General features: G+C 37.5%; 1 protein-coding gene across 1 annotated transcript in view; it reads left to right on the top strand.

Moving 5' to 3' along the window:
• LOC150001368 (histone deacetylase 9-like) overlaps positions 1-12,300 on the top strand; it is a 203,154-nt gene that overhangs the window by 28,488 nt on the left and 162,366 nt on the right. The window contains exons 2-5 of the mRNA XM_090286852.1: positions 4,754-4,809; positions 5,054-5,141; positions 10,761-10,880; positions 11,193-11,290. Of these exons, the coding sequence (XP_090142978.1) occupies positions 4,754-4,809; positions 5,054-5,141; positions 10,761-10,880; positions 11,193-11,290 (362 nt within the window). The remainder of the gene's footprint in view (positions 1-4,753; positions 4,810-5,053; positions 5,142-10,760; positions 10,881-11,192; positions 11,291-12,300) is intronic.

Genomic DNA, 12,300 nt, shown 5'->3' with positions numbered 1-12,300 from the left:
TGAGTGACTGTTATGCACTGGAGGTTTGTACCCACCCAAATGGATATGTAGAAGCCCTAACTCCCCATGTGACTGTATGTGGAGAAAGGGTCATCAGGCGTGATCAAGGTTACATGAGGCCATAAGGGTGGGACCCTAATCTGATAGGGCTGATGTTTTTATAAGAAAAGGAAGAGACACCATAGTGTATTCCCGCCCCCTACCACACCATCTCTCTCTCTCTCCCAATCGTGCGTGTGCCTCAGAGGAAAGGCCATGTGAGGACTCTAGGGAAAAGGCAGACCAGGCACAGCACTTGCAAGAGAAACTGAACCCTGTGAGATCTCCACCTCCACTTCCAGCCTCCAGAACTAGAGAAAGAAATTTCTGTTGCTTGAGCCACCACGGACTTCAGTAGTTCATTATGGTAGCCTGAGCAGACTAAAAGGTCAGGGAAGTATGTTGAAGGGAAAAAGGGATAAGGGGTCTGAAAGCACTTACCAGAGCTGAGTGTAATGGATTCTAAAGCCCAGATAAAGAGGGTCGTGAACACGGTGGTGGGGTAAATGCGAGCAAAAGTTAAGTAAGGTCAATTGATTGGAAATCTCAGTGCAACTGAGGAATTAACTGGAAGATAGGATACTAGGAGAGTATGGTGTTTGAACATTTGACACTGAGGTTATGGAGGAGATGTCTTACCAGTAACGGTAAGGTCTAGGAGTATGACTGTAAACAGAAGACAAACTTATTGAAGGTGACAAATCAGAGAACTGAGAAATCAGGGTATTGAATGGAAGTCTATGTGGCTATTGAAAGCCTGAAGAATAATTACTGGAGGAATCATGGAGAGAAAAGCAGAAGTCCAGAAGGCAAAATATTCAAGGAGTGGATATAGCTGTAAGTACATAGATTTGAGTGGTGGTATACTTGGAAGCGAAATCACCAGAGGGAGGCATTAAGGATAACTCGGGATAACTGGGTCCTGACTTCAGATACTGGATGAGTCATGATAACATAGGTGAGGTAGAGAAGGCTGGGAGACTATAAGGAGTTTGATCTTGGATGTATGAATCTGAAGTGACCTTGGGATAGCCAAGTGAAGATATTGAATACTGGGCTGATATTTTGGTCTGGTGCTCCAAGGAGAGTTCATCCTGGACATGGAAATCTATGAAGTACCTCATGGTAGGTGGTAATTAAATACATGAAAGTGGTGACATTATCTAGAAAGTAAGGGTGGAAAGAGAAGGGGAGAAATCAAAGACGATGCTTTGAGTAACTTCATTGTTTAATGAGTGGGCGGAGGAGCATGAGCCTTCAAGAGAGACTGATTAGAAAGTGGAAAGATAGGTAAGAAGACCAAGAGGGTATGAAGTCACAGAAGCCAAGAGAAGAGAGTTTTAAGGTGGAAGGTGTAGCTAACAATGTTGAAAACTAATGAAGAACCAAATAGACTGAGACCATAAAAATGTCCTTGGATTTAGTGACACGGAAGGTATTGGTGACCTTAGTAAAACCTCTTTAATGGACAAATGGATGAGGAAGAGAAAGTAGAAATTGATGACTGAGGCAGAAGTGAGGAAAAGGAAAAACAAGGAAGCAAGTTAGACCACCCTTTCAAGAATGTTGGTTGCTAAAGGGGAAGAAAAGAAGTGAGGTAGTTGGAGGGGTCAACAGGACTAAGGATAGATAATCACTTTTTGTATATATGAAGGGGGACCCCCCCAAAAAATAGAATTATCTTTTGGTGGGCAGGCCCCTTGTAGTGCAGGATTCTCCCACTAGGTGAGTGTTCTAGAAACCCATCTGTATCAGTGTGCCAGCGGGTGTTGTTGTGAGAGCCTGCATTCAGTTTCAGTGAATTTTTCTGAAGACTGTTCCAACACATTTGCCCATTTCTTGATGGGTGATGTATGGAGTGCACCTGCCCACACTGCACTGAGTGTTCAGCAGTTTTTGAGCAAAAATGGCATGGCTAATCCTTTTCTCACAAGAGAGTTTTATGGGGGAGTGGGTGCAGTGGGCTCATGCTCGCAGTGCAGCCATGAGGAACAAGACTGCCAACTCCATCTGCTGCTGCAGGCAGGTTTGCAATATGTCAGGAAGGAGCTACCACTGAAGCAGGGAGTTTTGGGGAGAAGCAGCCCTGCTAGGTTTCAGCTAAGGAAAGGGGGCATTCAGAAAAGACTTGGAAAACTTTGGGGAGTTCTCCATTTCTGAGAGCACAGTAGAGGGTTTGGGTGGATCGTGATGACTGAGGACAAAGTTTGTCAGTGGCAAGAAGATACTTTTCAACCCCAAATCAAGCAGTTTCAGAAACAGTTTGGTAGAATGGTGGAAGTTACTGTGGAAGATTTAAAAGTGAAAGGCAGACCCTTTCATTTTCCAAAGAATTTGGTTGTAAGAGAAAAAAAGGAGATGGAATTCAAATTCGATTTGACTTTTTTTGTCCTCTATAATCTAGCTAATTACCTATTTGATTTCATTTCCAGTTCCTTACCGTGATCTCTATTTAGACTGATTTCCTGTACATAATATTTTCCAAAATCCTTTCTTCTGAGCCATTGCTCATGCTTTATCTCCTGCCCAGAATACCCTTTATACCGTTTTTCTGTCTTTTTGAACCCAACCCATTAAAATCTACTTCTCCACTTTCTAATTTCTGATGTGGTTTCTTTGCTATGAATAATGTTTGTTGTAAAACCATTTGGAAAAGACATGAAATCATTAATTAAAAATAACCCATGTAATGCCATCACTTAGATATATCATACTGTACATATTATTTTAACACTAATACTTCTAAAATTTATAAGTATTTTCTGTTCCACTAATTATATGTAACAGAATTTTAATGACTCTAATATTCTGTGGTATAGATGTACAGTACCATAATTCATATAAGCATTCTCCTATTATTAACTTTGATAATTCCAATTTTTCTTGTTGTATATAAAACATTATCTTTTACATAAATACTTGTCTACACAGTGAATAACACCTTTAGGGCAAAAGTCCTTCAAGTAGATTACTTATTCTTGTATCACATATATGTTCAAAGAGTATATAAATAGTTTGAAAGGCTCTAGATGCTTAGAGTGAATTGTTTTCCTAAAAGGCAATAATAAATTATCCTCCTACAAGCAGCATTTATGAGTGTATAAGGCACAACTCCATTTTCAAGTATTTTTAAAAAATTCCATTTCTTGGTTGGAAAAATATCTTTCCATTGGGCTTTTCGTCTGCTTTTATTTGATTACTAAAATAAGTTGAATACTTTTCTTATATTTATTGATCACTGGATTGATCTTCTTTGTATTGTCTAGCCATTCCTTTTACCCATAAAACAGTATTTTCAATTGAATTGTAAAAGATCATTATTATTGTTAATCTAATTATAAAGATTATTGCATGTTAATAATATTGCCTTATATTATGGTTTTTATTTTCACCCTGTTGTTTAATAAAATATATGGCACCTATCTGAATCTTTACTGAATTCTTCATTGTCAGAAGTCCTTTAGTTTCTTTCATACTTAACATATCTATCAGAAAGATAGTAAATACCTGATAACAAGAATAAGGAAATATATCACAGTTCATAGATTTATAATTGATACTGTGTTATCTGATTTCTAATTTTCCTCTGAGTTAATCATTATGTGTGTGCTTATTAAAATATATAGCAAATTAACCCATTGTATGTTAACTACCATAACACTCTAGAAAAATCCATGTACACTAAAAGCCCTAGGGAATAGATTACTATTCCTGATATTTTCTTTGTGTTTGTAGAAAGATTTGGAAAAAATATCCCTGGGGTACATTAAAATTATTTCAAAAGTTTTTGTATTGTATATTAAAGAAACATTGTCTTTGGAGCATATTACTTGAATCATAGTTAAGTGAAAGGTGGTGTAAACCATCTGATAAATGTTGTTGTTTTTTTTTCCATGTCAAAAAACTCAACATTTCTGAGCATGCTGGTTCTGCAAGGATTTATAGTTCGCTGCCTTCATGCTGGAGTTACTTCAGCTTTCCGTGAGGCATTCTGGCTAATCTGGAGGTTAAGGCATTCCTTGATCATGGATAGATCTGATTGCTATTCAGCCCTGGAATTCTTTATAAAATTCCAGAGAGCGGGCTAGAAATTGACTGAGGGAATCCAATAAAGTTGCGAGTCTTGGCAGTTATCCAAGCTAAATTTATAGGCTGGAAGAAATACGGGCTTTCCATTGTTCTCTTTTTCACCTTTCTGGGCTTTCTTTTGTGTGCCTGTGGGTGTGGGAGTGTAAATTTATCATTTTGCTGACACTGGAGTGGAAATAACCATTGAGGGAATCCAGCTAAAAAATGTTCACTTTGGATCTCCCCTGGTTTTTCCGAACTTTGACCCAAGCCTGCACCAAGAGTGAATTTCTTCTCCCTCTGTAGGATGTTGGCGTCATAAAATAAGAAGTTGTTCTTGAAAATGAATTATGCTGGTGTAACAGCTGACATGCACATTTGCCAGCTAGGTACAACCCCCAAATCCCTGTTCTTCCCTTGACTCTGGGGAGAGCTTTTTTTTTTTTTTTTTAATTGAGGCACAATCTGAGAAAATGTGATCATCCATATTGTTTCTGTTTCTTCTGTGAAATGGTGGTGGGCAAGAAAACTAGCTCTGAAACCTCTGTATAGTTGTCTTTTTATGTATGCCTGATGCTCTGTAGTACATGGGGATTCAAGCCATCCTCCCATATCTGATCACTGGAAACATATCTTGTTCTTACAGAATGGATTTGCTGTTGTGAGGCCCCCAGGCCATCACGCCGAAGAATCCACAGCCATGTAAGTACCAGGGACGGGTGCCCATCTCCAAGCGCCACGGTTCCTGGCAGTCACCTGCCCCGTGCATGTCTCTGAAGCCTCTAATTGTTAGCAGATGGAATGAAAAATCTTGCGAGGTACTCCCAGAAGCAGATTTATGACTTCAGAGATCATATAGCATTTTTTAAAATGCTCTGAACATTATTTATAATGGTTTTCCCGGCTGATTTGCTTTCTTATTTCTCTGTTCTTCTCTATTCCGCAGGGGGTTCTGCTTTTTTAATTCAGTTGCAATTACCGCCAAATACTTGAGAGACCAACTAAATATAAGCAAGATATTGATTGTAGATCTGGTATGTATTCCTGGCCAGAGCTGCATTTTCAGTGACTTTGGATAAAAGGGAGGGAATTTGTATTTCTCTGTGAGGTTGTCTTGCTGTTAGCACTTGCAAACAACTGAAGGGTGTGTTGCCTTTGAATGTGGAAACTCATTAAATTCAGGATTGCAGTTCTGAAACCATAAACATTCACGTTTCACTTTCATGGTGTTAACTGCAATTTAATGAGAAGAAGGCGCAGATCAGGGCAACTTTTATGATCCTTAAATGAATTGATACTTCCACAGTTAAAATAACCCAACAGAACCTGAATTTACTTTTCCCTACAGAATATAGACTTGAAACAGTCAGATGTGCTGGGAAGAATGCTGTTGCTTTGGTAACCAATTGGCCACTTCCCATGGTTAGCAATCACGTTGCCTGTTGTGCAACAGTGGTATTATTAAAACAAGTCAGCATGTCATTCTTCCTGAAAAGATTTCAGATCATGTATGCCAGTTTGAGATGACGCCCGACAGGGACCCTGAGTGATTTAAGTCAGAGGCCTTAGATTAGTCTTGCATTTTAACATGATGCATTCTTACACAATAGAGTTATAATTTGTTTAACAAATGGTTTGTTTAAATGCAGATGACACTTGGCATGTTGTCTATAGTATACTCATGAATAATGAGCTGGAGATCTGCCCCATACAAAAGGACCAACCCAGGAAAGGGCGAAAGAGAGCTGACTGGTGATTTATGAGCCCCGCTTTCGGTTTGCCTCCAGTTCACGAGGAGGTGTAATAGGTTGTCTGACAAAGCATAGACAGGAAATGAACCCTGGCATCCAAAGCGAACCTGCTACATCTGCACTTAATTAATTTTTGCAGGTGATAAAAGATTTAAAGGCAAAATATGTTAAAGGTTTTTTTTGAAGTGCAAGGCTTAATAGTCTAAATCTTGTTCATATCTGCACTCATAATTAAATCTTATTGGTGAGTCGCGGCCTGCCCATCCAGCCCTCCGATTTGGTTAGCCGGGTGCCCCGGCTAGCCGGGCGCAAACAAAGCCATGTGAAGAAATACTAAGTTAAGTTAAAATGAAGACAAAAGGAAGGAAAAACTGATAAACACTTCTAGTGCTTGATAGGAATGGTTATTTTTCACATACAGTGGCATAGCCTGGCTGCAAGCACTCTTAAGTGTTGAGATTTTGAAACCCAACTTTCCAGGTATTTTTGCAACTGTGCTTAAGTTTCAATATAGGTCATAGTTCACCATTAAAGAAATGTGTTGAAGGCCTAGATATACTACAGCAGCCAGGTCTTAAAACTTAACAAAAAGGAGGACATTAGTACTCACTTTCCCATGTACATTCAAAGTGACATTTTAAAGATTGAGTAATTTTTGGTTTACATATTATAAGAGACTAAGTTAAAAACAATTTAATATGCCTCTAGAACTGCAAGTTCTGTTAGAAAGATGAGCCAAGCAACTTGAAGAAAGGATAGCAGATGAAGACCAAGGATTGGGGGAAATTTTTCTAAGCTTTCTACATTTGTCAAAATTATGAGGGGAACAAGATAGATAAAACTTCATCTTATTGTTAAGAGCCTTTTATTATTACTTTCTAAGGACTCTGCTACCATTTTATGGTTCTATGAAAATAATCAATAACCACTGAATCTCTGTGAAAACACATTGGTGACATCCAGCCTCTACAGTCATGAATTGTAGAGCAGACTTGAAGGCTAAAATGCCTAGCTTATGACGGATGGATATTTTTCACCTGGGAGGATTTGTCTGTAAAGTTTTGTTTTTGTACATTAATATAACAATAAAGGACTGCTGGAGATAATACAGCATGACTTATAAAATAGGTTGTTTGGTAGCTCCAATGAGTGTCCTGTAAGATTACTGGCCTTTGATTATGAATTTGCTCCATTAACCAATCATAAAGGATACTGATTTCCCAGCACGCTGTAGCAGAGAAGTATTTGTTTCAGATTTTCTAAATATATGAAGTTCTGTCCAAAAGGTTGCCTCTGAGATCACCACCAGCCTGCATATTCTTACTTTCGAGTCGTCCAAATTCTGCAGCTGCAAGGGATACTTTGAGGAAATTCCCCTGTTCCTTCCAGCTGCCGAGAAGGAAGTTTTAAAGTGCCACGTGGCTCTGAGACATCCGTTCTCCCTGGCTGACAGGTCTATCTTGCAAGTTAGCAAAGAAGTGAGGGTTCTTCCATGGCAAAAGAACTTCATTCCTGAATATCCAAAGTCACTAATTTTAACTAATCAGTGTGAACTAGCTCCGCAAATTCTTGGGCCAGTGGAAGGCAAAGCTCCTCTGTTGCCCAGCAGCGAGTGTCAGCATTTTTACACACCTAGTAAATAGAGAGCCAGAGCTCTAGAGCTCTAGTTCACCTCCTTATGGGAGCCACAGCCAAGTGCAGAGGCATCGAGTATTTTAGGCGGAAGTGATTCTAGTTGATCTCTTGAGCTTTTTCATTCCAATTCTCCTTTTGAGGAAGATTCCAAAGACATTTAGATTGGTGAAGAGAAGGAGCAGGTGCACTTGCCTTTCAGCTCGCTAGAGACTGGTCTTTGTGTTCAGGGTATGAAGCTGTTCTAGAAGTATACTTTGCCTACATGACTCAGTAGCTTTTATATAAAGTGACTTTCAATTGAAAATAATCTGTTTGGGGCTTTCTAAAATGTCAGATTTGGGGCATTTCCATTTTTGATCAATTCCCAAACTTGACTAAAGAATTGTCACTAAATTATTATAAGTGATAACTTTAGCTGGTAGAATACATGATTTATTCAAAGCTATTTTAATATTTTAATGAAGACATATTGCTTCTAAATTCTTATATAGAATTCTTATACAGTATATTTTTGAACAGTAAAAATATTAAAATGATTTTTCAGCATTTCAAGAAAATCTTATATACAATGTCTATCTTGAGGTGTTTAATGATTTAATTAATTTCATTATTGTGTTACTTTCTCATAATCGCCAATGATTTTCTTATATCAGTCCAGTAGATTTTGTTGGCATTGAGAAAAATATCCTCAGATCATGCTTGAACATTAAATAGTTTGTATAAATATTTTGTAGCAAAGCAAGCTGAAAAAATATATATTTGTATTTTCAAGGTTGTATTATAAGCCATTGACCAAAACAAAAGGCACAGTTGGTATTATCTTTAGCTTTAAATACCGTGTGGATATGAATATGGAATCAAGCGTTACCTAAGTATTTTTAGAATGGATTTGGATGTTTCAGTGAAAAATGTCAATTGAAACCTTATTGTGCTATGGTCAAGACTGTATTTCTTATCCAGAAATATATAAGCACCTGACACATTTCTTATGAACAAATGATTTTTTATTGAAGACAAATGATCGTCTTTTATTTCACATTCTTAAATAAATTGTACAGTATCGCTAAAGAAACAAAAGTAATGAAAGCAGTATATATTTTTGGTTTTCAAAGTGGGGATGCATTGTGCCCAGAGCAATGTTTTGTTACAGTGCTGGCTAAGAATTCTGTCCTGTAATAGATATGCAAACATTCCTTCACTATTGTTTTTCAAAGAATTTTGTTTGTTCTTCCTCTAGGTATCCAGCAGCAATCTCAAAAGACATTGTGGCTTAAACATTTCATTCTTTTCATGAAAAGGGAAATAATTTTGCTATCTCGCTTTCCTTTCCTTTGAACATTCAGAAATCCAGGGATTGATATATTTTTCAGTAAGCTATTTTTTCTCCTGATGAGTATTCCTTGTATCGGAACAAGTTTCTGGAATGATACACATCTTCCTCAATATTTTATGATTCCTTAATTGATTTTGGATTCATGTACTCTAAAAAAGGGAGAGAGGATTGGTTTATGCCTACACTATGGATAGCAAGCTTAGCGCCGGCTTTCAGAACCCACCAAAGGGAGGCCTTGGTGGTGTGGAGTGAGGGAGTTCTGGGCTGGAGGTTGCAGTGGAGACAAGCTATATAACTTTCAATAAGGAACAGTAATGACCACCAATCTTACTTCACAGGTTTGCTAAGAGGATCAAAGAGATAATGAATGTAAGTTAACGATATAATGGTTATGAGTTTGGCCTTTGGAGTAAGAAGTGTATTCAAGAAGCAGTCTTACAAATTATTCTATGTATAGCCTTAGTAAATTACTGAAACTCTCTGAGTCTCAGTTTACTTTTTTTTATCAGTAAATTTTTAATTTACTAATTTAAAATACCATAGGGATAATGCCATATCCATCATATGATTGCACAGTAACCGATGCAAGGATTTAATGTAGTGCCTGAACCAAAAATTGTAGGAATCATTGTTGAAAATAGTGTGATTCTTACTGATATAAAATAAAGTACTATATAAGGATATAGTTATAAGTGACCAAAATATTTTTATAAGAGAACGTGAAACTGTACGTTACATATATAGCAGTAATACTGTATTGAGTACAAATATATAGACTGTTCATTATTGAGTCATCTATTTTATTTTTGTTCAGAAGATATGAGGGTATATTAATTGAGGTCTTCCAGTGATGACATTTTGAAAAGTTCTACTAGTTTTATTTTTCCCATTTTTTCACAATTCCACCATATTAGAAAAAACAATTAGAAAAAAAAAACTGTTAAGTTTTGCATCATTATCATTTCGATGTCTAGTGAATTTTTTTATTCATTAAAATGACAAGGTTTTTTTTTTCTTTTTTCTTTTCTTGAAAAGGGAGTGGTGTGGGGAGAGAAAAACGAAGGAGGCTGGGAAGAGAGCCATGATATAATATTAAAATTAGGCAGATTGGACAAGATTGCATAAAGCCCCATGCCATCTTTCTGCTTTAGACCAAATGATTTAATAGCTAATGAGCTCATGCTCCTGTGTCTTTGACTTGCTGTCACGATTTTACCAAAATAAAGTATGAAGTCCTTTTTGCATCTGGCATCTCTTTTGAAGTGATTCTAACTGCTGAGGGATTACTAACTGAACTGAACGCTTCAAGAAAGCCAATTTACTCAGCTGGTTGCAAAGCCTTTGACCTTAATGGTGGGACTTGGCAAATCAATGCATACACGTATGTTTAGTGTTCTGTCAAGAAATGCGCAAATGCTCTGTAAGCGATAGATCCTTCTGCAAAATACTAGTTTGTAGTTTAAACATTAGTCTTTTTTCAGAGGCCAATGAGGCTAGTTAATTAAGCCTGAGGGGTTATGAACTGTTGGCAGTTAATAAGTCATAAAATTCCTCCATAAAACAGGATGCGAGATTCCATCACTGAAGCAAAGAGTACAAAGGGCCGGTGTATAAATATCTAATTGTACCAAAGGACTGGGCTTTCTCAATGACTGCTCATCTGGAGTCTCCAGGGCATGTGCGCTGTGGTTTCCTGATTTTTAGAAGCCAGTTTAAAAAATGAGTGCATTAAAGGGTAATTTGCCTGAAAGTTCAGGAAGTAAAGGGGGTGGTGTGGAAGCAAGCTGAAGGGGAGAGAGAAAGAGGACAGAGAGAGAGGACAGAAAATGAGAAGGAGGCCGGGATAGAAAGACAGGGAACTCAAAATCAGAAAAGTTGTCTCCACACAGAGTCAGAGCTGACTGTATTTGTCATCTGTTTTCTTTTCCCTGTAGGATGTTCACCATGGAAATGGCACACAGCAGGCCTTTTATGCTGACCCCAGCATCCTGTATATTTCACTCCATCGTTATGATGAAGGGAACTTTTTCCCTGGCAGTGGAGCCCCAAATGAGGTTCGGTTTATTTCTTTAGAGCCCTACTTTTATTTGTATCTTTCAGGTAATTGCATTGCATGATTACCCATAATTTTCTTGTCCTTTGCTGGTGTTTTAAATTACACGAGATTACTGAATTGTCCCACGGGAGCAAGAACCAGTGCAGAACAAGTGCATAACCCAGAGCACTGGTTGTCAAGCAAGGGTGGGCTGATTTGACATGTTGTTTGATGTTTATTTCAAGAGCTCACATGTGTTTGTTTTCCTCTCTTCTTGCTTTCTTCCTTGTGCCCTCCTCTACCGACTGTGGTGTGGTTTTTCTCTTCCCAGGTTGGAGCAGGTCTTGGAGAAGGATACAATATAAATATTGCCTGGACAGGTGGCCTTGATCCCCCCATGGGAGATATTGAGTACCTTGAAGCATTCAGGTTGGTACTTCTTTCGATGAAAGTGGCAAATTAGAAAACAAATGTCAATGGGAATACCACCAAACACAGAACAGAAATGTGAATTTCTAACTAAAGTAAAATAGTTAATGGAGCCTTCCATCAAAGCTCCAAAAATGTTGTGGTTTGAGGACCTGAATATTGCTACAAAGCCAGTAAGGAATATATGCAAGAAGAAAGGTACATCAGGACGCACTTGTGTCATTGGGAATATTTCCCCCCATTCATCAGCTGTCTTCTGTTTTGTTGATGGATTCCTTTGCTGTGCAAAACCTGTTTATTTGGTGTAATCTCCCATTTGTTTATTTTTCTCTTTTGTTTCCTCATCTGAGGATATATATCCAAAAATATTATTAAGACTGATGTCAAAGAGTTTACTGCCTATGTTTTCTTCTAGGAGTTTTATGGTTTTGGGTCTTACAGTTAGGTCTTTAACCTATTTTGAGTTTATTCTTGTATATGGTGTAAGAAAGTGATCCAATTTCATTTTTTACATGTGTCTGTCCAGTTTCCCCACACCATTTATTGAAGAGACTATCTTTAACACATTGTATATTATTGACTCCTTTGCTATAGATTAGTTGACCATATAGATATGGATTTATTTCTGGGTTCTCTATTCTGTTACATTGATCTGTGTCTGTTTTTATGCCAGTACCATGTTGTTTTGATTATTATAACATTGTAGTGTAGTTTAATACAGGTAGTGTGATACCTCCAAACTTTGTTCTTTGTCAAGATTGCTTTGACTATTCAGGATCTTTTTGGTTCCATATAAATTTTAGAATTATTTGTTCTAGTTCTTTGAAAAATGCCATTGGTATTTTGATAGGGATTTCATTGAGTCTGTAGATTGCTTTGGGTGGTGTGGACATTTTAACAATGTTAATTTTTCTTATCCATGAACACGGTATATCCTTCCATTTATTTGTATCTTCTTCAATTTCTTATACTTTTCCAAGTATAGGTCTTTTACTTCCTTGGTTAAATTT

Source organism: Furipterus horrens, unplaced genomic scaffold, assembly GCF_987537825.1.
Source record: "Furipterus horrens unplaced genomic scaffold, mFurHor1.1.pri manual_scaffold_9, whole genome shotgun sequence".
Lineage (NCBI taxonomy): Eukaryota > Metazoa > Chordata > Mammalia > Chiroptera > Furipteridae > Furipterus > Furipterus horrens.
The sequence above is the reverse complement of the archived record's forward strand: the minus strand, read 5'-3'. Positions and strand labels throughout refer to the sequence as shown.